Raw genomic sequence first — 20,128 nt, forward strand, 5'->3', positions numbered from 1 at the left:
CCCTCAGACCCAGATTACAAAATATATTTTTTTTTGTTTGATCTGGAGTTGTTCCTATTTATTTAACTTTTACTATTTTTAACAGGTTTACTTGCCGCCACCGTCACCCCTCTTAGAAAAGAAAAGCCAGCCTTGCCATGACATTAGCCATGTAATGTTAACAAAAAGCACATTTTGTGGTTGTTTTGACAGTTATGCAAACTTGAAACCAATGTGGGAGATTTTCAGGGGAAGCTACTGTTTGCAAAAGCATGGGATATATCAATAACATTCTCAAGGAGATTGTTTTTGTCTACACTTCCGTTAGAAAGATTTTGAAAATTATTAAATTTCTCTCTATGGTCCAGAAGTTACCTGAACTTCATTGACTGTTTATTTAGATAGCAAAAGAAAGAAAAAACTCTCAACAATCTAAAATTCTATAATTAAATTATGAAAATATCACAGAATACAAATTGAACTTATTTTTTTTCTGCCAATAAAGCATCTAAATGCAGCAGAATAAGTCCAGAAAGTTGAAATCTACACTGACTTTCCTAGTCATAGAAGAAGCTGAATTTAAAAGACGAAGGAGTAGTGGTGACATGGTCTTCCAATATTTGAGGGGCTGCCCCAAAGAAGAGGGGGGGGGTCAAGCTATTCTCCAAAGCATTTGAAGGCAGGGCAAGAAGCAATGCATGGAAACTAACCAAGGAGAGAAGCAACCTAGAACTAAGGAGAAATTTCCTGACAGTGAGAACAATTCATCAGTGGAACAACTTGCCTCCAGAAGTTGTGAATGCTCCAACGCTGGAAGTTTTTAAGAAGATGTTAGATAACTATTTGTCTGAAATGTTATAGGGTTGCCTGCTTGAGCAGAAGGTTGGACTAGAAGATTTCCAAGTTCCCTTCCAACTCTACTATTCTGTTCTTTAAAAAAAAAAAACCACATAGGAACAAAATCTTTTGCAAAGAATATCTTACAGCGAACTCATAAAGCAGAAATGGAAAGTGCAACCGGTAAATATACTGAATGTTGTATCACAAGGTAAGAAGTGATATCTTCATTTCTACCCATCCATTTTGGCATTCCAAGGAATTTCAGTTCTGAACCTTGGATGATCCCTATTATTACATCTCTAAAGCCCTAAGGGCAGAACAAACTATTTTTGGCAGCCTTCACAAAAAAACTTTCTGTTGTTACAATCTAATGTAATTCAGATTCCCTATTGTCCCTTGACAGAACATACTGACCCTCCCCCCTACACACACACACGCACACACACACACACACACACTTGTTCTACACACATTTACAACAGTTACCTGAAAGGAAGAGCAGCCATATGAAACACCTCATTGTAAGTTTAAGCCTAGGGAAAGAGAGCAGAGTTCAGATTGCAGGTACCACTAACTCATACGAAAGGTCATTAATAAAGTTGACAACACCAGATTATTTTTTTAAAAAAATGGGTGTTTATGGAAATATGCCAATTAGGAATGGTTTTTCACTCCATGGGTGATTCTGTTACAGTTTGATTTCCAGTTTCTTAGCTGTTTCTTTTTTGGGAACTATTTCCAAGCAATCCCCTTAATCAAAAGTCGAAGTGATATTTGTGTCTATCAGGCTGAATATTTTTTCATGCCACTAAAAGTTAGAAAATATAACAGGCAAGCCCATTCCACCGATCGCTACTTGCCTTGTAGATCATACTGGATCTTGCAAGATTGAGGTTCTGGAAGATGACTGACTTGATCCTGAAGAATCCCGCTCCTCGTTGTCTCAATAGGGCAGTCTGAGACAAGAGAGCACAGCAATCCTTTCTCTGCGATGGTCAAAAAGCTTGTGTCTCCAAGCTCCACACACATCTGCCACTGTTATTTCCTTCTTGCCACCCTCGAGTGACACAAGATCTGCATGCATCCGCTAAGGTCAAGCTTGGTTTCATTTTGGTAGCAGTTTAAGAGCTCTTACTCTCCCTGTTTAGTGGTTGCCGGGAGCCACAGAACAAGATTCTTCATTGAGTGAAAACTATTTGTACCCCCCAAAAAAAATCTTCTCTTTTATTCACTAAATGAACCTGCTAAACCTGGCAGATCGTTTGCACATCTGCATGGAAATAAGAACTGTTTCTGAACATCACTTATAGTTTATTTTTTGTGTTGAAGCAATCAGATTTTTTGGGGGGGGTAAATGTAATATAATATAATATAAAATGTAAATGTAATCTCTCTTAGTGTCAGAGATTGGGACAGCTAAGGATATCTGGCTGTTCCCATTGGCTGCCACATGAAATGATGAGTTCTCTTAGAGGTCTTCAAAGAAAAGCTGGAAGGCCATCTCTCTGAGATGCTTGACCATTGACAGAGTGCTAGTTTCAGTGACTTTCAAATGACCTTCAGTTTTAGGATTCTATTACATTTCCCCCCCCCCCAAAAAAAATCTGATTGCTTCAACACAAAAAATAAACTATAAGTGATGTTCAGAAACAGTTCTTATTTCTATGCAGATGTGCAAACAATCTACCAGGTGTAGCAGGTTCATTTAGTGAATAAAAAAGAAGCTTCGGGGGGGAGGGGTACAGATAGTTTTCTTTCATTTAATTTCACCCACTTCCCGTATCTATTTTAGGCAGAAAATACCAGTAAGACTGAAGCTGCAAAATAGCACAATTCAAAAATTCTGAATTGATGCTTGATAATTTGAATTAGCTGCATGATTAATATCACTTCAGAAAATTATTGTTTGACAACTGCAGTTTAACAATGAAAATTTTCTGGATTGAGTTGAATTTTCAAATAGCTTAACCTGTTTGTGACGAACAATGACCAAGCTGGGGAAAAGCTATGACTAAATCCGAGTTCCCCAAAGTGTTCACTATTAACCCCCAGATTAGATTGTAATTATAATCAGTGTCAGGGTTCCAAGTAACACCCCCAACGAAATCAAACTCCGAGGCTTGAAGTTCCTCAAAGCTAACTTTTATTAGGGATGTCATATTGGCACATTTGGGAAAACCCGAATCTGAAAGCTTCCGGGTTTTCCTCACACAAAAGAAAGTTCAAGATCTTGCCCACATCTCCCACATGTACGCACAGCTCCAATCAGTTCTTTCCCTAACAGAAGACATCCTCCAATTTCCTCTTTGCACAGCTGCTGGACACCATGGCCTTGAACTTCTCTTAGAGAAGTTTGTTATGGCTATCTCTACTTCACTCATGCAATCCCCACTCCCAACTTCCCATGGTATGATTGTGGCAGGCCTGGATCCTCAAGGCACAAAGGTAATATGGCTTCCAGGCATGACAATCAGATTATACCGTGCTTCCCTGAAAATAGGACTTACCTCAAAAGTAGGCCCTATCACGTCATTTGCGCATGGGCTGAATATAAGCCCTACCACCACCAACCCAGAATAAGACTTAATTAAGCGCCTGCACAGTTGCTGGCCGCCATTTCCTTTAGTTGCTTGCAGTGATGTGACACGAGGTGAGGAGATGAGGGGGAGAAGGGGAGAACTGCCAAACACACCTCCGCGAAACAGCTGATCTGCGACAACTTTAGGAGTAATTGTCTGTTGCAAAAGAAGTTTGGAAATCATTTCTGTATCTCTTAACTTTTTCTTGCACTTTTTGTTGTTCTTTTCTTTTTTCTTCTATTATTATTATTATTATTATTATTATTATTATTATTATTATTATTTACTTTATTCATTAAACATGAAACTCAGTCAACTGAACATTCAAAAATGCATCACAAATACCATTGACTGGTGCTAATGGTTGATATGGGTTGCTGCCAGCATCCTAGGTATCAACCAAGTACCTTCTTAAGATGTACGATGTTCCAAGTAGCGCAGTTTTTTGCAGTTCCACTGGTGTTATTGCAGGAAGCTGCAATTTGTTGATGTATCTTATAAAATTCATGGACATGGTACCAAATGCCTTTCCTGTTCTTATTAGTTTTTAGCAATATAAGGAGCACACCGACACTGATTCTAAGAATGTCCTTTTTTATTTTAAAAAAATTATAGTTTTCTTTCTTTAAAAACATGTTCAAGTAACAGTTAAAATGAAGTAAAGTAAAATAAATCCAAATCCACAAGAAAATAGCATGAATTCTCTTTCTTTTCCTCTCTTCTCCATTTCACTTCTTCCAGGTCTTCCAATGGGACCCATTCATTCTCCATGTCAGAGTCTTTTTCCATTCTTCTGTCCCTCAAAGGTTAATGCTTTGAAGCTTCAAGTATAAGGGAAAGAAAGAAGTAAATAAATACTATCTTGTGAGCCATTAAGATAGTGCCAGTTAGATTTTACAACCTCAAAGAGGAACAGATTATGAGTTACTATTACAAGATAGTAGTAGTAACTTGTAACAAGTAGAGCCTTGGTAGTACAGTGGTCTAAAGCACCCTGTTATTAAGACCAGCTGCCTGCAATTACTGCAGGTTCGAATCTCGCCAGACTCAAGGTTGACTCAGCCTTCCATCCTTTCTAAGGTAGGTAAATTGAGGACCCAGTTGTGGGGGAAATAAGCTGACTTTGTATAAATATTTTGATAAATAGTTATATTTGAAAATGCACCAGTTAAATAAGGTTTGGTAGCTAGCTACTCACAAAGACTAGAGTATCAGTGGCACCCTAAAATGCAGCGATGCTATTCGGCAGGTTCTGACAGGTTCTGGAGAACCGGTAGCAGAAATTTAGAGTAGTTTGGAGAACCGGCAAATACCACCTCTGGCTGGCCCCAGAGTGGGGTGGGAATGGAGATTTTGCAATATCCTTCCCCTGGAGTGGGGTGGGAATGGGGATTTTGCAGCATCCTTCCCCTGCCATGCCCACCAAGCCACACCACACCATGCCCACCAAGTCAAACCCACAGAACCAGTAATTAAAAAAAATTTGAATTCCACCACTGCTAAAATGGCACTGATACCCAGAGGCATTTTTCAGGATAACACCAGAAAAGAGTCTAGATTATGAGGAGAGTGCATATTTTAGGAGGAAATGCATGCAAACTCATTGCAACTGTTCATTTTTTCCAGAAGGAGAATGCAAAAAGTATGTTTTTTTTATTTATTTATTTGTTATTTATTTATTTATTTATTTAATTAATTAATTAATTTTTTATACCGCCCTTCTCCCGAGGGACTCAGGGCGGCACACAGCCACAATAAAATACGTAAATCCATAAAATTTAAAAACAATTTAAAACATATTAAATAATTTTGGCCCCTATATTAAAACTAAAACACCCATTAAAATTCGTTATTAAGCCAGCCCAGCCTGTTGAAACAGTAAAGTCTTAAGGGCACGGCGCAAGGTACAAAGAGAGATGGAACAGATTAATGACTGAAGATGTCTCAAGCATAGCAACTAGAGGTATGAACGACGACTACTCACAAACTACATGCAGTGTAAAAGCCGGGGACCGTGATCTCCCCACCCTGTTTTCGGCTTCACAGTGATAAATGCCCGAATGGTTGGGATCTGTTTTGAAGATGCTCAGGACATGGGCTGTAAAATCCAGCAGTTCTTCATTTCTATACCATTTGAAAGTCAGATCCATGGGCTTTGCTGTTTCCACTTCACATTTCAGATCAACCTTGGCAAATTCATGGACGCGCCCCTCTGGCTGTTGCAGAATTTTCACCTCCTTGGGAGCAGCTGGAAGACAGAATAAAGTTTCACGTGGAGATGACTTGCCCCTTCCATATCACCATCTGGGACCGAGCACAGGAAAAGGATGCCACCTTATAACCCGTGTTAATTCTACTGCAGAAAAGTCCGATTGTACAAAATAGCAACAGCAATAGCACTTAAGACTTATATACCGCTTCATAGAGTTTTACAGCCCTCTCTCTCTACAGCGGTTTACAGAGTCAGCCTATTGCCCCCAACAATCTGGGTCCTCATTTTACCGACTTTGGATGGATGGAAGCAGTGGTGGGTTTCAAAAATTTTTACTACCGGTTCTGTGGGTGTGGCTTGGTGGGCATGGCAGGGGAAGGATACTGTAAAATCTCCATTCCCACCCCATTCCAGGGGAAGGTTATTGCAAAATCCCCATTTCCTCCTGATCAGCTGGGTCTTGGGAGGCAGAGAATAGATGGGGGTGGAGCCAGTCAGAATTTTTACTACCAGTTCTCCAAACTACTCAAAATTTCCGCTACCAGTTCTCCAGAACTGGCCAGAACCTGCTGGAACCCACCTCTGGATGGAAGGCTGAGTCAAACTTGAGTCCCGTCAGAATCAAACTCCTGGAGTGAGCAGTGAGTTCGCCTGCAGTACTGCATTCTAACCACTATGCCACCACGGCTCTTAGGAATTCAAATTGTTATAATATAATACAGTAAAATGACATCTTACCTCAATGACCCTTAAAAGAGACTCTGGAAAATCCATGATAGTGAGTCCGGGAGTGGGGGGGGGGGTCATCCCTTTTGTTCCATAGGAGGCCATTTCCATAGGAAGGAATCCCCACAGATCAGTATTTCTGAACCATGGCCACTTGAAGATTATTAAGAGCCCTGGTGGCGCAGCAGACTAAAGCGCTGTTATTATGCATTGTTATTAACATCAGCTGCCTGCAATTACTGCAAGTTCAAATCTCACCAGGCTCAAGGTTGACTCAGCCTTCCATCCTTTCTAAGGTAGATAAAATGAGGACCCAGACTGTGGGGGAAATAAGCTGACTTTATATAAAATATACAAAAGTATGAAGGCTATTGCTTAACGCATTGTAAGCCGCCCTGAGTCTCCGGAGAAGGGCAGCATATAAATCAAATTAAAAAAAAAAATTAACCTCAACTCCCAAAACTCAAGTTTATGCATCTTCAAGCTGTCAAGCTTGAAAACACTGCTTTCAGGCCATCACCCATCACATCTCCTGACCTTAAGTATACATTCGCTAACTGGTTTACCTCTCCTCCCTACAAAATCCCATGCCTTCTGGAGAGCATTATTGTATTTCCTTTCTTTGGTGATTCAAGTTTTCAAAGTCATTAGTGTTACTCACACAAGACCTCCACTGTGACTACTGCAGATGCAGTGCAGCCAATCCTGTTGCATACTTCACATTCATAAGAAGTGTTGTAAGGTCCAGATGTTGCAGGGTAGGTCATTAAATTTGGACCACTATATTTATATTCAATCGTAGAGGGATCTGACTTAAACCAGTTGTACCAATTATCGCTGGGCTTACTACTGCCAAAAAAGCAGCTCATCGTGATGGTATCTCCATCCTTAATGGGCAGATCATTTAAAATAACAAGCTGGACATCCTTGGGAGCATCTGGAAAATCAAATCAATTTCATTTCATTTCATTTTATTTAATTTGTATACCGCCCTACTCCCGAAGGACTCAGGGTGGTGAACAGGCACAGGATAAAACACATAGAATACAAAAATTAAGAGCAGAAGTAAAATCGAATTAAATCAATTTAGCCCAAGACAAATTTAAAACCCCAGGTTAAGAACAAATTAAAATTTACATTAAAATTTACATTAAAAAAGAATGGGAAAGGTTAGGCCAGACCAGCCTGGTGAAATAAAAAGGTCTTATTCAATCAATACATTTCTCGGTAGAGGAAATAGACATGAGTATATTATAATATTAAGGAATGTGTATGTATAGACCCATATGCATTGCCTGGCAAAAGTGAACTAGTTGAAACAATCCCTGATTAAATCCACATATTTAAAAATATCTGGAATCTTAACTCCCAGAATTTCCCAGCAGACTTGTTGGAGTTGAAGATCAGCTGAGTTGCTAAGATTGAGAAACTTTGGTCTAATTCCTCCCTTTAATCTACATTGCTTTCTTCACTGTAGCTGCTATGGTCTACATCCATCAAAAGAATGGCCCAATGCAAAGTACACATTCGATGAGATTACGGTACGGGAAAAGAGAACCACGTCGAGATTATGGAAAAAGAGAACCATGTTGAGGTTATGGGAAAAAAGAACTATGTTTAAATTGTGTATTTAAACCCTCTCACTTTCCATGCTATTTCTCCTTTTTGGAAGGAACTAAATTGCAACAGAACATCCAGCATAGCATATGCATGGGCTCTTTTACAAACACACAGAGATATCAACACCATTGAGCTTCACAATATTCATTCATGGAACTCCATAGCTTTCAGCTTTCATGCAAGCTCACCAGTGGTGGGTATCTACTGGTTTGCCCCAGTTTGGGCAAACCGGTAGTGGCAGTGTTGGGATATGACTACATTAGTTTCAGAACTAACCATGCTATGCTTGAAGGCAGTGGTGAAATCTAATTATTTTTACTACCGGTTCTGTGGGTGTGGCTTGGTGGGCATGGTGTGGCTTGGTTGACATGGCAGGAGAAGGATACTGCAAAATCCCCATTCCCTCCCCACTCCTGGGGGAAGGCTATTGCAAAAACTCCATTCCCACCCCACTCTGGGGCCAGCCAGAGGTGGTATTTGCCGGTTCTCCTAACTGCTCAAAACTTTCGCTACCGGTTCTCCAGAACTTGTCAGAACCTGCTGGATTTCACCCCTGCTTGAAGGCCTTCTGTTCATTTGCTGGGTGGATTCCTAAGCTTCTAGTCCCAAATCCTATCCTGATGGCAGCATCATTCAAAAGGGCAATTTCCTTCTCCACTGTACACTTACATCTCACGTCCAACTTCATAGTGCTTTGAGATAACACTTCTGCCCCTGACTTGAACAAACAGCTCAGCATTTTCCCATTGTCCTCCCACGTTGGTTCAAAGCTCAGGGCAGTCTGAATCACTCCATTTCCAACTGTCCTTTTTTGCGGTGGAAAGTGCTCCTCTTCTAAACCATTGAGAGTCAAGTTTACTAGCTTATGAGGGCAGCGGTAAGGTACTGAACATATCACTTGGGTTAGCTTTTTCTCTTGGGTCTTTACAGGAACAGTTTCCAGGGTGGGCTCTGGAGGTAACTCTGCAAATGAGAAAGCAAAATCAATAGCACACTTTTAGACTAAGCACAAAAGATGCTGAGATTAGAATCAGAAGAAGAGATTATAAAGGAGGAGGCTATAAAACTCCTCTCCAAGTCATGAAACCGTTATTACCAAGGAAAAAATCTCCAGTATTTCAGATCTGGAAAAACCTCTCAATGGTAACAGCTATTCAACAATGGTATTTATCAATAGCATGATGGATGGTCCTTTCCTGTATCTGTTCAAACAGAGCAGTGTTTCTCAACCTTGGCAACTTTAAGACTTGTGGACTTCAACTCCCAGAATTCCCAAGCAAGTCACACCAAAACAGAAGCTGGAAAAAAAAGGACCTGTTGGGGAAGTTCTAAGGAGCAGGAAATTGGATTCTGTAAATCATAAACTTGTTGGGTGGAAAAGACCAGAGGAATCATCTGGTCTAATTTATTAACTCAATAAAACATCCATGAGAGGTGGCAAGGCAGCCTTTTCCTAAAAACTAACAGCCCTCTCAGTTATGAGGTTTTGTTCAATATCCTTAACTCAGGCCTCTTAAAAACTCGGTGGTTTATTTGTGTAGCTTAGCTAGCTATTTTTTTGCTGGCTTGTGATATAGTAAAGGCTGGGATGCCATGACCTTCTTGTCTCTGATAAGGAAACCTCTTTTAATTGTTAGTTATATTAATTATTGTCCCTGGGGTTATATGTAGCTTGTATAGTATTATTGATTTGTTTTCTTTTTTTTATTGTATTGTTTTTAAACCAATTTATGGGGGTTGGGATATATATTGCACACAGTTGTTGATGACTGGAGCAGTCCATAAGCCTAGCAAAATCAATAAAAATAGATTGTTCAAACCCAGGAAACAAACGAATTCAACAATCAATTTACATGCGGTTACCAAACCAAGCTGTTTATTTTGTTTGCTACATGGTTAGTGAATTAATTCTTTTTCTGGGTTTGCACATTAGATTGACTTATCAACGGACAAAACAACCGGGTTTTTTGCCATTTGCTAGAAGGAGAAGGAAGAGGAGGAGGAGGAGGAGGAGGAGGAGGAGGAGGAGGAGGAGGAGGAGGAGGAGGAGGAGGAGGAGGAAGGAGAAGGAAGAAGAAGAAGAAGAGGAAGAGGAAGAGGAAGAGGGAGAGGGAGAAGGAGAAGGAGAAGGAGAAGGAGAAGGAGAAGGAGAAGGAGAAGGAGAAGGAGAAGGAGAAGGAGAAGGAGAAGGAAGGAGAGGAAGAGGGAGAGGGAGAGGGAGAGGGAGAGGGAGAGGGAGAGGGAGAGGGAGAGGGAGAGGGAGAAGGAGAAGGAAGGAGAAGGAGAAGGAGAAGGAGAAGAAGCAGCTGCTTCTTGGATGAGATGCAAAACGTCTTCAGTGAAAAATCAGAAAGTCCAGTTGTCTCTTGAAAAAGCACCTTTGGGACAACCATGACCTGGATGACTGAGAATCTCCATAGTCATTTAGCTATGCACTTTGGGATGAACCCCCTATGATTCTGTGATAAATTGAAATCTGTTTCTGTTATCCTTCCTGTGATCTGAAGCTTTGAAGATGATCCAAAATGTAGACAAAAGAGAGGGGAGATTTTTATTTTTTAAAGCCAACGAGGGATAGAAAGTCTGATGGGAACCAAGATATATAAAAACTTAGCGAACACACATCATCTGTCCTTAATCTTTCATTAATTTGTATACTAGAAGATATCAATGACCAAAGATGCTTCTTGCAGGAAAAACACACACCGACATAAAAAAAACCCAGAGCTTTCTATCAGGTGAGATTCAAACTGAACATTTCTTACCTGTGACATTCAGTGTAGCAGTAAGGAACCGCTTGAATTGCCATGGGTGCTTGTCAACTGAAACAGTCACCTTTACTTCATATGTGCCACTGTCAAGTGTTCGCACTGGACTGATCAGCAAGCTGCAATCTCTATTGGTTAAATTCCCAATGAGCCATGTCCGGCTCGGTAAAGCATCATCAGATACGGTTGTAATGGTTCCAGAGGTTTGAGAACTGTTGTACAACAGGATAGTTTTCCCCTCGCTCCAGATATTGTTTCCAAAAGGCTTAAAATACCACACTATGCCTGTGGCGTTGACTGTTCCAGAACTGGGCATTTGATTGATGTGGCATGGAATCACCACGCAGGATTGTTCCCAAGCAAACAAAGAATTAGGAACTATGCTTATTGGATTTTCATCGCAATGGAAACCTGCAATAGAGAAATCATTATGGTTTACCACAGGGGTGAAATCCAGCAGGTTCTGACAGGCTCTGGAGAACCAGTAGCGGAAATTTTGAGGAGTTCGGAGAACCGGCAAATACCACCTCTGGCTGGCCCCAGAGTAGGGTGGGAGTAGAGATTTTTCAGTATCCTTCCCCTGGAGTGTGGTGGGAATGGAAATTTTGCAGTATCCTTCCCCTGCCACACCCACCAAGCCACGCCCACCAAGCCATGCCCACCAAGCCACGCCCACAGTAAAAAAAATTGGATTTCACCACTGGTTTACAAATATTTATGTAGCCCGTCTAAATGTTGTACGTTAAGAATAGGCAACTTTTGAAAACATGGTGTGTCCTAATTTTTTTTTAATGAGATTTTTAGTATCCTTGGCCAAAATTCATAAGATGTTAGGTGAAATATCTCATAGAGAATATCTGTGTCGAAGCTAGGAATCAGAAACAACTTCATGGTATAATTAAGGTTTCTCATGCCAGACACAGTCCAATGGTGTTCTATGCTTATTGTTTATGACAGAACCAATATTAATATTTTCTCACGGTACGGAGTACTACAATGGACTGGTTCTCTCTTTGCGTGGCTTTCTCTGCCTTTGAAAAGCACAAACTGAAAAGGTTTTTCAAATCGTGACATGTATATATCTGAAAATACAAGCATTGTCAACTTGCGAAGCATTCCTGACCTGCTCTCGAGTTCCCATAGGCAGAGGGATGGGGAATCAAGCCTCGCAGCTGCATCAAGGAATATATACATCAGTCAAAACAAAGCACATTCCAGCTGGCAATTGTCAAGGCCATCTCCAAGAAGACCCACCGTGGCCGAAGGGAGTGACTTCTACAGCCCGCGAAATTGCTTTGTTGGGGAATGTGACACACCTTAGGGGATGGGGAAAACAGGGTCAGACCCAAGGTGCGAATTAAGTGAGGTCAAAGTTGGCTTCACTTGGTTCGTGCCAACATGGCGCTCCTAATAAATAACTGGATTTCTTCTGAAGCTTGGCTTGAGGCTCATGATTTAATTAGGGCGTCAATCGGAACCCTGAAAGCAAGCCAACTCTGACCTCACTTAATTCGTGCCTTGGCTCTGACCCTGTTTTCCCCCTCCCCCCAAGGTGTGTTATCAGTCACATTTCCAAACGAAGCAATTTCGCAGGCTGTAGAAGTTACTCCCTTCGGCCACTGTGGGTCTCCTTGGAGTTGGCCTTCACAATCGCCGGCTGGAATGTGCTTTGTTTTGACTGATGTTCAAGTTCCTTGATGCAGCTGCGAGGCTTGATTCCCCATCCCCCTGCCTATGGGAACTCGAGAGCAGGTCAAGAATGCTTCGTGAGTTGACAAGCCTTTCATTGGTGTAAATGTAACTTCCATTCAAAAGCTGCCAATTGTTAATCAACATGTTATGATTCCTATCTTAATGGCCAAGAAAGGGAAACTTTACCTCCAATTCCCACTAAATCTACACAAACATCCAACACTAGAGATTAGTAACAGGAACCAGGTTTGATCATACATCCATTGCCATATGGTCTCATGCTTTTACTCACAGATAACATGAAGTGTGATTTTTGGAGAAAGTGCCTTGCCCACACTGTTACCGGCTTCACACCAGTAGCTGCCAGTTTGTGCTGGATCTATGTTTGTAAGGTTCAAGTATGCATGGGGAGAATCCAATAAAATCATTTCCCCATCTTTATACCACGTATAAAAGAGATTTGTGGGGTTTGCTTCACCCACTTCGCAATGCAGCACAACATTCATGCCTTCATCAATCTGGCCTCCTGGATTTTTCCGAATGTTGACTTCCCTGGGAGCAACTGCAACAAGATAAAACAAAGGCATAAGATTAACATCACCAACTGCAAAAGCATTTGCTTTCGCTTGGGTTTCATGCATTGGAACTAAGGATGGGTTAGAGCAGGGGTCAGCAACCTGCGGCTCTGGAGCTGCATATGGCTCTTTCACCCCTCTGCTGTGCCTCCTTGTCATTCAAAATATGCGTCACAACCGGCAATGTGCGACCCCTGCCGGCACGCAATTTATTGAGCTTTTCAACCCCCGGTAGGCCAACCATGGATAAATCCAAGAAAAGTTTCAGAAGAAAAACAGAATGTTTAATTCAACTACATATGCTAGTTTTGTGGCTGCTCAAGAAATAGTCAGGCACGGGAAGGGTTTTGTGGCTCCCGGTGTTTTCTTTTCTGTGGGAAACGGGTCCAAATGGCTCTTTGAGTGTTTAAGGTTGCAGACCCCTGGGTTAGACCTAACTCATCTTGGCTTGTAAAACCAACTGTTAAATTTTCTGAATTTTGCAAGCCAGGTAAGAACAGAACTGAGCCAGGACACCTAGTACGCTGATCAGCTATGTAGTGTCTGACAACATGGTGCAGTGGTAGCAATGGAGATGACAGAACTGATTGTTAAACATTGACCAGCATATTATTGGCTATAACTGTAGGTAAAAATGGTTCCACATAGGGATGTGCAAATCCTCTGTAGGTAACAATAAGATGGTGAAGTTCTAAGATGATTAGGACTGGGGTTGAAATACATGGCAAGTGAGAGCCAGTTTGGTAAAGTGATTAAGACTCTGGGATAGAACGTGAGTAGGCAGGAAGCCCGGTAGGTGACCTTAACCAAATAACAGAGTTGGAAGGGACCTTGGAGGTCTTCTAGTCCAACCCCTGCTCAGGCAGGAAACCCTACACCACTTCGAACAAATGGTTATCCAACCTCTTCTTAAAAACTTCCCGTATTGGAGCATTCACAACTTCTGGAGGCAAGTTGTTCCACTGATTAATTGTTCTAACTGTTGGGAAATTTCTCCTTAGTTTTAAGTTGCGTCTCTCCTTGATTAGTTTCCACGTATTGCTTCTTGTCCTGCCCTCAGGTGCTTTGGAGAATAGCTTGACTCCCTCTTCTTTGGGGCAGCCCCTGAGATATTGGAAGACTGCTATCATGTCTCCCCTAGTCCTTCTTTTCATCAGACTAGACATATCCAGTTCCAGCAACCGTTCTTTGTATGTTTTAGCCTCCAATTCCCCTAATCATCTTTCGGCCAGTTTGGGCCAGTTACTCTCTCTTAGCCCTAGGATGAAGGTAATGGCAAGACACTTCTGAAATTTTGTCAAGAAAAATGCAAGGAGTAGTCCAGGTAGAGACCAGGAGTCAACAATAACTCAAAAGCACACATACATACAGAGAGAGTACAGGTGCCAGGTGAGTCTCTCCAGGCTTTATTTTTTGACCCATGATGTGTTTTGATTTTTCTGCTATCTAAATAGATTGAGGAAAATCCAATTGCACCTGGGTGCCACTTAACTCACACTGATTGAGTGGTACCTACAATCTCCCTCTTCTAGCAGCTTCATCTCCTGAACATGCTGTATTTGCCAGTAATTGATGTTTCAGGGCTTTCCGCTAATTAAGTATTTGGCAATACTCACAGAAGATATCCACAGTGAGCAGCGGAGATGAAGTGCAGCCATAAGTATTGCATGCTTCACATTTGTATGATGTCACTGGTCCAAAATGTGCAGGGAAGGTCAACAGCTTTAAACTGCTGTATTTAAAATTAGCTACATGGAGATCAATCTTCCACCAGTTGAACCAGATGGTACTAGAGGTACTACCACCCACAGAGCAGTTCAAAGTGACAATATCTCCTTCTTTTATGAGTGGATCATTCACAATGAAAACCTGGACATCATTGGGACAATCTGAAAAAAAAAAAAAGCCAACAGGTCAAAGTGAGGAGCTTTGTATAGAAAACAAAACAGGGATAATATTTCAGAAGATAATGTATATTCTCAAAAATGCAGTCATTTTGTAATTTTTTTTAATGTCCCTGAAAGAAGCCATGTCAAATGGTATATCTCAGCTGCTTTTTTAAAAAATACTTCCACGGCCATATTCATAACCAGGAATCAAGCTTTGGACTATAAAACAAGGAAGATAAACAAAAAATCTAGACAAATATTGCAGAAATCCTTCTTCACAATGATAGAAGAACTGAGTATTCAAAGATATTTGGAGACAAAAACATTTGAAAGAAAAACAATTCACTTTTTATTCAAATAGACATTTATCGTGGTCAAGGATAGATATGATATGGACGTCAACAGAATTTATAGATAATATACAAGAAGTAAATATTGGTTCAAACATTTGGGCGGATCATAATCCAGTGACAATAATATGGAAAGGACAAAAGAGAAAGACAGGATGGACTTTGAATGCAACAATACTAAATGAAAAGGACTTCCAATGGTTTATGGACTTGTCTATTCTTGTCAGAAAAACCCACCCAAGGTCCTTCATTTCTTCCCAGCTTCACACTCACTTTTCATGTCTAGCTCCTGGATGATGGATGATTTCTGTGACATGTCCTTGTTGCTCAATTGGCAGGTTATTGTTTTCTTCCGAGGTTTCGCAGTTGGTTGAATGGTGACTGTCTTCCGCAGTACTCCATCATCCATCATCATAGTTTCTGAAGTAAGATAATGCTTCTCTAGGCCTTTGAAATTCATTGTTATTGGATCTTCTGGGCAATGGGAAGGCACAGAACAAACCACTTGCAGGGCCCACCTTTCTTGGCATTTCAAGATTTCCAATTTGGGACTTGGAAACAAATCTGTATCCAGAAAATAAAAAAGGGATACAAATAGGAAGAAAAACTGTGGCCTGATAAATAAGAATTCAGAAAGGGACACAACATGCTAAATGGCGTGTGTATTAATGCAACAGGATAATGTAATCAGGTTGAAAGGGTTGGAAAAACTCAAAGCCTTGGTAGTACAGTGGTCTAAGGCACCCTGTTATTAAGCTGGTTATTAAGACCAGCTGCCTGCAATTACTGCAGGTTCGAATCTCGCCAAGGCTCAAGGTTGACTCAGCCTTCCATCCTTTCTAAGGTAGGTAAAATGAGGACCCAGTTGTGGGGGCAATAAGCTGACTTTGTATAAATATACAAAAGGATGAAGGCTATTGCTGAGCACATTGTAAGCCACCCTGAGTCTCCGGAGAAGGGCAGCATATAAATCAAATTAAAAAAAAAAAAAAGCCAGTGAAACAACGTATTTTAGGATTTGCTTAACTTTATGGACTTCAAGTGTTCTTAGACAAGAAGAAATTTCTTGAACATCAGCAACTCGACTCTCCATAAGTCACATCCTTCTGCCAGTCTGCAGCAAGATGTAGACCGGGTGTCAGCAACCTGCGACTCTGGAGCCACATGCGGCTCTTTGGGCCCTCTTCTATGGCTCCCTTTTGGGTGATCCCACCACTGGCTGTCCCGACCCCTCGCCCTCACCTCCCAGTCACTCCTCGCCTGGCCTGAGAAGGTAAGGATGACGGCGGGGGATGGAGAAGTGGCCAGGGCAGAGACAGAGAGATACAGAGAGAGGGGGGGGAGAGGGAGAGGGGGAAGGGAGGGAGGGAGAGAGAAAGAGATCTCAAAAGGGTTTTGTGGTTCCCGGTGTTTTTTAACAACCATTTCTCTGTCCTAATGACCAGCAAGGTAGGCGTGGCTAGGGAGTCATGTGACTGGTGGAAGTGAGTGGTGTCAAGTTGGCGACGCCCACCCAGGTTTTGTGGCTCCCGGTGTTTTCTTTTCTGTGGGAAATAGGTCCAAATGGCTCTTTGAGTGTTTAAGGTTGCAGACCCCTGATGTAGACCAACGCGTTTCTATTCTATGAGTAGCCCTCTAGGTCCTTTCTCTGCTTGATGATAGCAATTCAACATCATCTCTGAATGGAAAACCCTCAATGGAGACCTTGCAAGCAAGACTTCAAGATGTTGGAGATTATATCCAAATTAAGGAGCAATACCTCTCCAGGTCAGAGAAGAAATGAAAAGCATTCTTCAAAGTTCTTACCAGAAACTTTCAGTGTAGCTGAAGTATGAAGTATCTGTGGATTACTTTGATTTTCCACAGATGCAGTGACTTTTATCACATATGTGCCATTGTCTTTTTTCTGGAGCTGAGTAATCATCAAGCTGCAATTTCCTTTGGTTAAATCCCCAACAAACCTCACTCGCCCCTCAAAACCAATAGTTGGTAGGTTTGCATGCTCGTTTGGGATTCTGGAATTATTGTATAAGACGCTGCCAACATAGTCAAATAAAGTCATATTCAAAATAGGCTGAAAATACCAAACCACAGAAGTGGCAACAATTTTCTTAGAATTTATTCTTTCCTCAATTTGACATGGGATTAAGACACAGGATCCTGTCCAGGCCACCAAGGAATTGGGATTGATCCTCAGCGGGGATTCATAACACCAAAAGCCTACAATGGAGGAGAAATCATGATCAACGTTTTGGTATTGATGCAGAAAACGAATATATGCTATATACACCCAGGCAAGGCCTCAATTAAATCCAAGTGTTAAAAAATGCCTGAAAGATCAATCCTGGGATCTTCATGAAGTTCAAAGTGAAGTGTGTTCCAGAATGCAAGCACTATGTATTGTCTAATAAGGAAGATATAATAAGTCTAATATTGTTTAATAAGAAAGATTACCCACCGGAAGATTAAAGCAGGATCTATTACCAAAGCAACAAGGGGGGAAAAGCAATAGCCAGTACCCTAATTCAGGGGTGGGATGTTGCGGGTTCATAGGGGTTCGGTAGAACCACTAGCTAAGATTCTGTGCAGTTCAGAGAACCCCCAAATCCCACTCCTGGTTGGCCCTGCCCACCCCACACCGCCCCTCCCAGGAGTCCCCACGCAACCCATTTTGGATGCAGGTTAGTGCATGACGCATGTATGGAGGCTCGAGGACGGCGAAAAATGGACCCGTTTCCAGCCTCCAGAGGGTCTCCGGAACCTGGAGAGGCCATTTTCACCCTCCTGGAGACTTATGGAAAGCCTCCAGAGCCCAGGGATGGCAAAAATGCCCACCCCCCACCCCCCGCGATGATGCAGGAGGCTGACTAAGCCACACCCACCATGGCCATGCCCACCCAGCAACCGGGCAAAGAACCCCTTGCTAAAATTTTTGAAGCCTACCCCTGCCCTAATTCACATGAGTATCGATGCAAGAGTAGAAGGAGAATGCAGAGTCAGAGTTGCAAGTTTCTGTTATTATAGCCAGTATTAATAGATGTAGTTTCAGCCTTCATATAGAATTGAGCAAGGTGATCTTTAAGTATCCCAGTCTCAGGATGTTCAGGTTGCTTCAGATCCTGAGCAAATATGAAAAAAATATCATCTACCCAGTTGACTCCATGTAATTTGCTCTAACCTTAATTCTACCCCTATTAATCTAAATTCTAGACCCTGTTTCGCCATAGATTGAGAGAGCAATGGAGTGTGATGTATTTTAAACCATGTTTCTGCTGACTGCCGGCTGACTGCAAATTTGGCAGTTCGAATCTCACCAGGCTCAAGGTTGACTCAGCCTTCCATCCTTCCGAGGTGGGTAAAATGAGGACCCAAATTATTGGTGGCAATAGGCTGACTCTGTAAACTGCTTAGAGAGGGCTAGAAAGCACTGTAAAGTGATATATAAGTCTAAGTGAGACGGCTATTGCTATTGCTATATTGATTGAGACAAATCAAACCTACTTCCTTACCTGGAATGAACAACATCCAAAGGAAATGCCTCATCGTCAGAGCATGTAATTCCCAATTCTGGGAAAAGAAAAGTATATGGTTGACAATGGCCTTCATCATTCATGGTGAATACACTGATCGGTGATTTTGACCAACACATAAGTTTAGCTAAAAAGGAAAACCAGTTAACAAAGGGTAGACTGCTACAGCAGCAATCACCTTCACAAGAAAAGTCATTAAACAAGCACATGTTTTCCATTAGTCCTGATCTATACAATCTATTAATAATATTTGCAATGAATGCTGTAAAGTGAGCAACTGATAATGCTGATGGGACAAATGAGATAGATAGATAGATAGATAGATGATAGATAGATAGATAGATAGATAGATAGATAGATAGATAGATAGATGAGAGAGAGAGAGAGAGAGAGAGAGAGAGAGAGAGAGAGAGAGAGAGAGAGAGAGAGAGAGAGACGGAATTCTTTATTGACCAAGTATGATTGGACACACAAGGAATTTGTCTTTGGTGCATATGCTATCAGTGTACAATACAGTGTACAATAAAGAACGATTCTATTCTATTCTATTCTATTCTGTTCTGTTCTGTTCTGTTCTGTTCTGTTCTGTTCTGTTCTGTTCTATTCTATTCTATTCTATTCTATTCTATTCTATTCTATTCTAACCAAGGAATGCTTCAGGTTGCAAGGAAGCAAACATCTTATGAGCTAAACTGGAATTCCTGATCTACAAAAATCTAGGAATCTTGCCATTTGTCTCCACTCTCGTTTCTGCGATCAAGAGAAAGAAAAAAGAAACTTTGCATGTAGACTGCATAAACAATCAGAAGCTCTATTGATCGTGGTCAATGATCAGGGATAATGAGAGTTGGAATCTAATATATCAAGGTCTAAAGTAGCGTTTTTCAACCTTGACCACCAGAATTCCCCAGCTGGCATGGCTGGCTAGGGAATCTTGGGAATCGAAGTCCACATGTTTTAATGTTACTAAGATTGAGGAACACTGATCTACAGGCTTCCCATCTCCGCTAGACAAGATAGACACAAGATTTAGAAAACTTCAGCTGCAACACAGCCTGAGAATTATTCACTAGATTGGCTATAAAACACTCTCAAATTATTTTCTACATAATTAACTATTTTACAGTATACGATAGTATTGAATACCCTGATGCTATCTAATCCATCCCATCCAACACCGTTAGTTAAAAGAAAATGCTGAGAACATATCTACAACTCAAATTCACCTTTGCCCTCCCAATCGTATTATATTATTTTTATAATTTAGTGAGACACTGGATTATCGGGAGGAAAGCAAAATAAAATAAAGGTGAACTAACTCACCAGTAAAATAGAATTTCAGATCCGCTGTTCTTGTCTGGAAATGAG

At 41.3% G+C, this 20,128-nt stretch overlaps 1 protein-coding gene across 3 annotated transcripts; it reads right to left on the minus strand.

The window, feature by feature from the left end:
• Positions 1-3,947: 3,947 nt before the first annotated feature.
• Positions 3,948-20,128, minus strand: LOC139321272 (B-cell receptor CD22-like). Of its 3 annotated transcripts, none has more exons than XM_070949940.1 (11): positions 20,084-20,128; positions 18,740-18,797; positions 17,037-17,450; positions 15,504-15,794; positions 14,608-14,880; positions 12,709-12,978; positions 10,722-11,135; positions 8,626-8,919; positions 6,998-7,273; positions 5,383-5,646; positions 3,951-4,219 (listed from the first exon to the last, which is right to left on the minus strand). In XM_070949940.1, exons 2-11 carry the CDS (start codon positions 18,771-18,773, stop codon positions 4,206-4,208), a joined length of 2,544 nt encoding a protein of 847 aa, XP_070806041.1. In that variant the 5' UTR covers positions 18,774-18,797; positions 20,084-20,128; the 3' UTR covers positions 3,951-4,205. The 3 variants fall into 3 exon arrangements, with proteins under 3 accessions (XP_070806043.1, XP_070806041.1, XP_070806042.1); XM_070949941.1 differs by lacking the exon at positions 20,084-20,128 and adding an exon at positions 19,987-20,016; XM_070949942.1 differs by lacking the exon at positions 6,998-7,273 and having other exon boundaries at positions 3,948-4,219.

The sequence above is a fragment of the Pituophis catenifer genome, unplaced genomic scaffold (assembly GCF_029215685.1).
Source record: "Pituophis catenifer annectens isolate HBS135680 unplaced genomic scaffold, rPitCat1.0.hap2 SCAF_9, whole genome shotgun sequence".
Lineage (NCBI taxonomy): Eukaryota > Metazoa > Chordata > Lepidosauria > Squamata > Colubridae > Pituophis > Pituophis catenifer.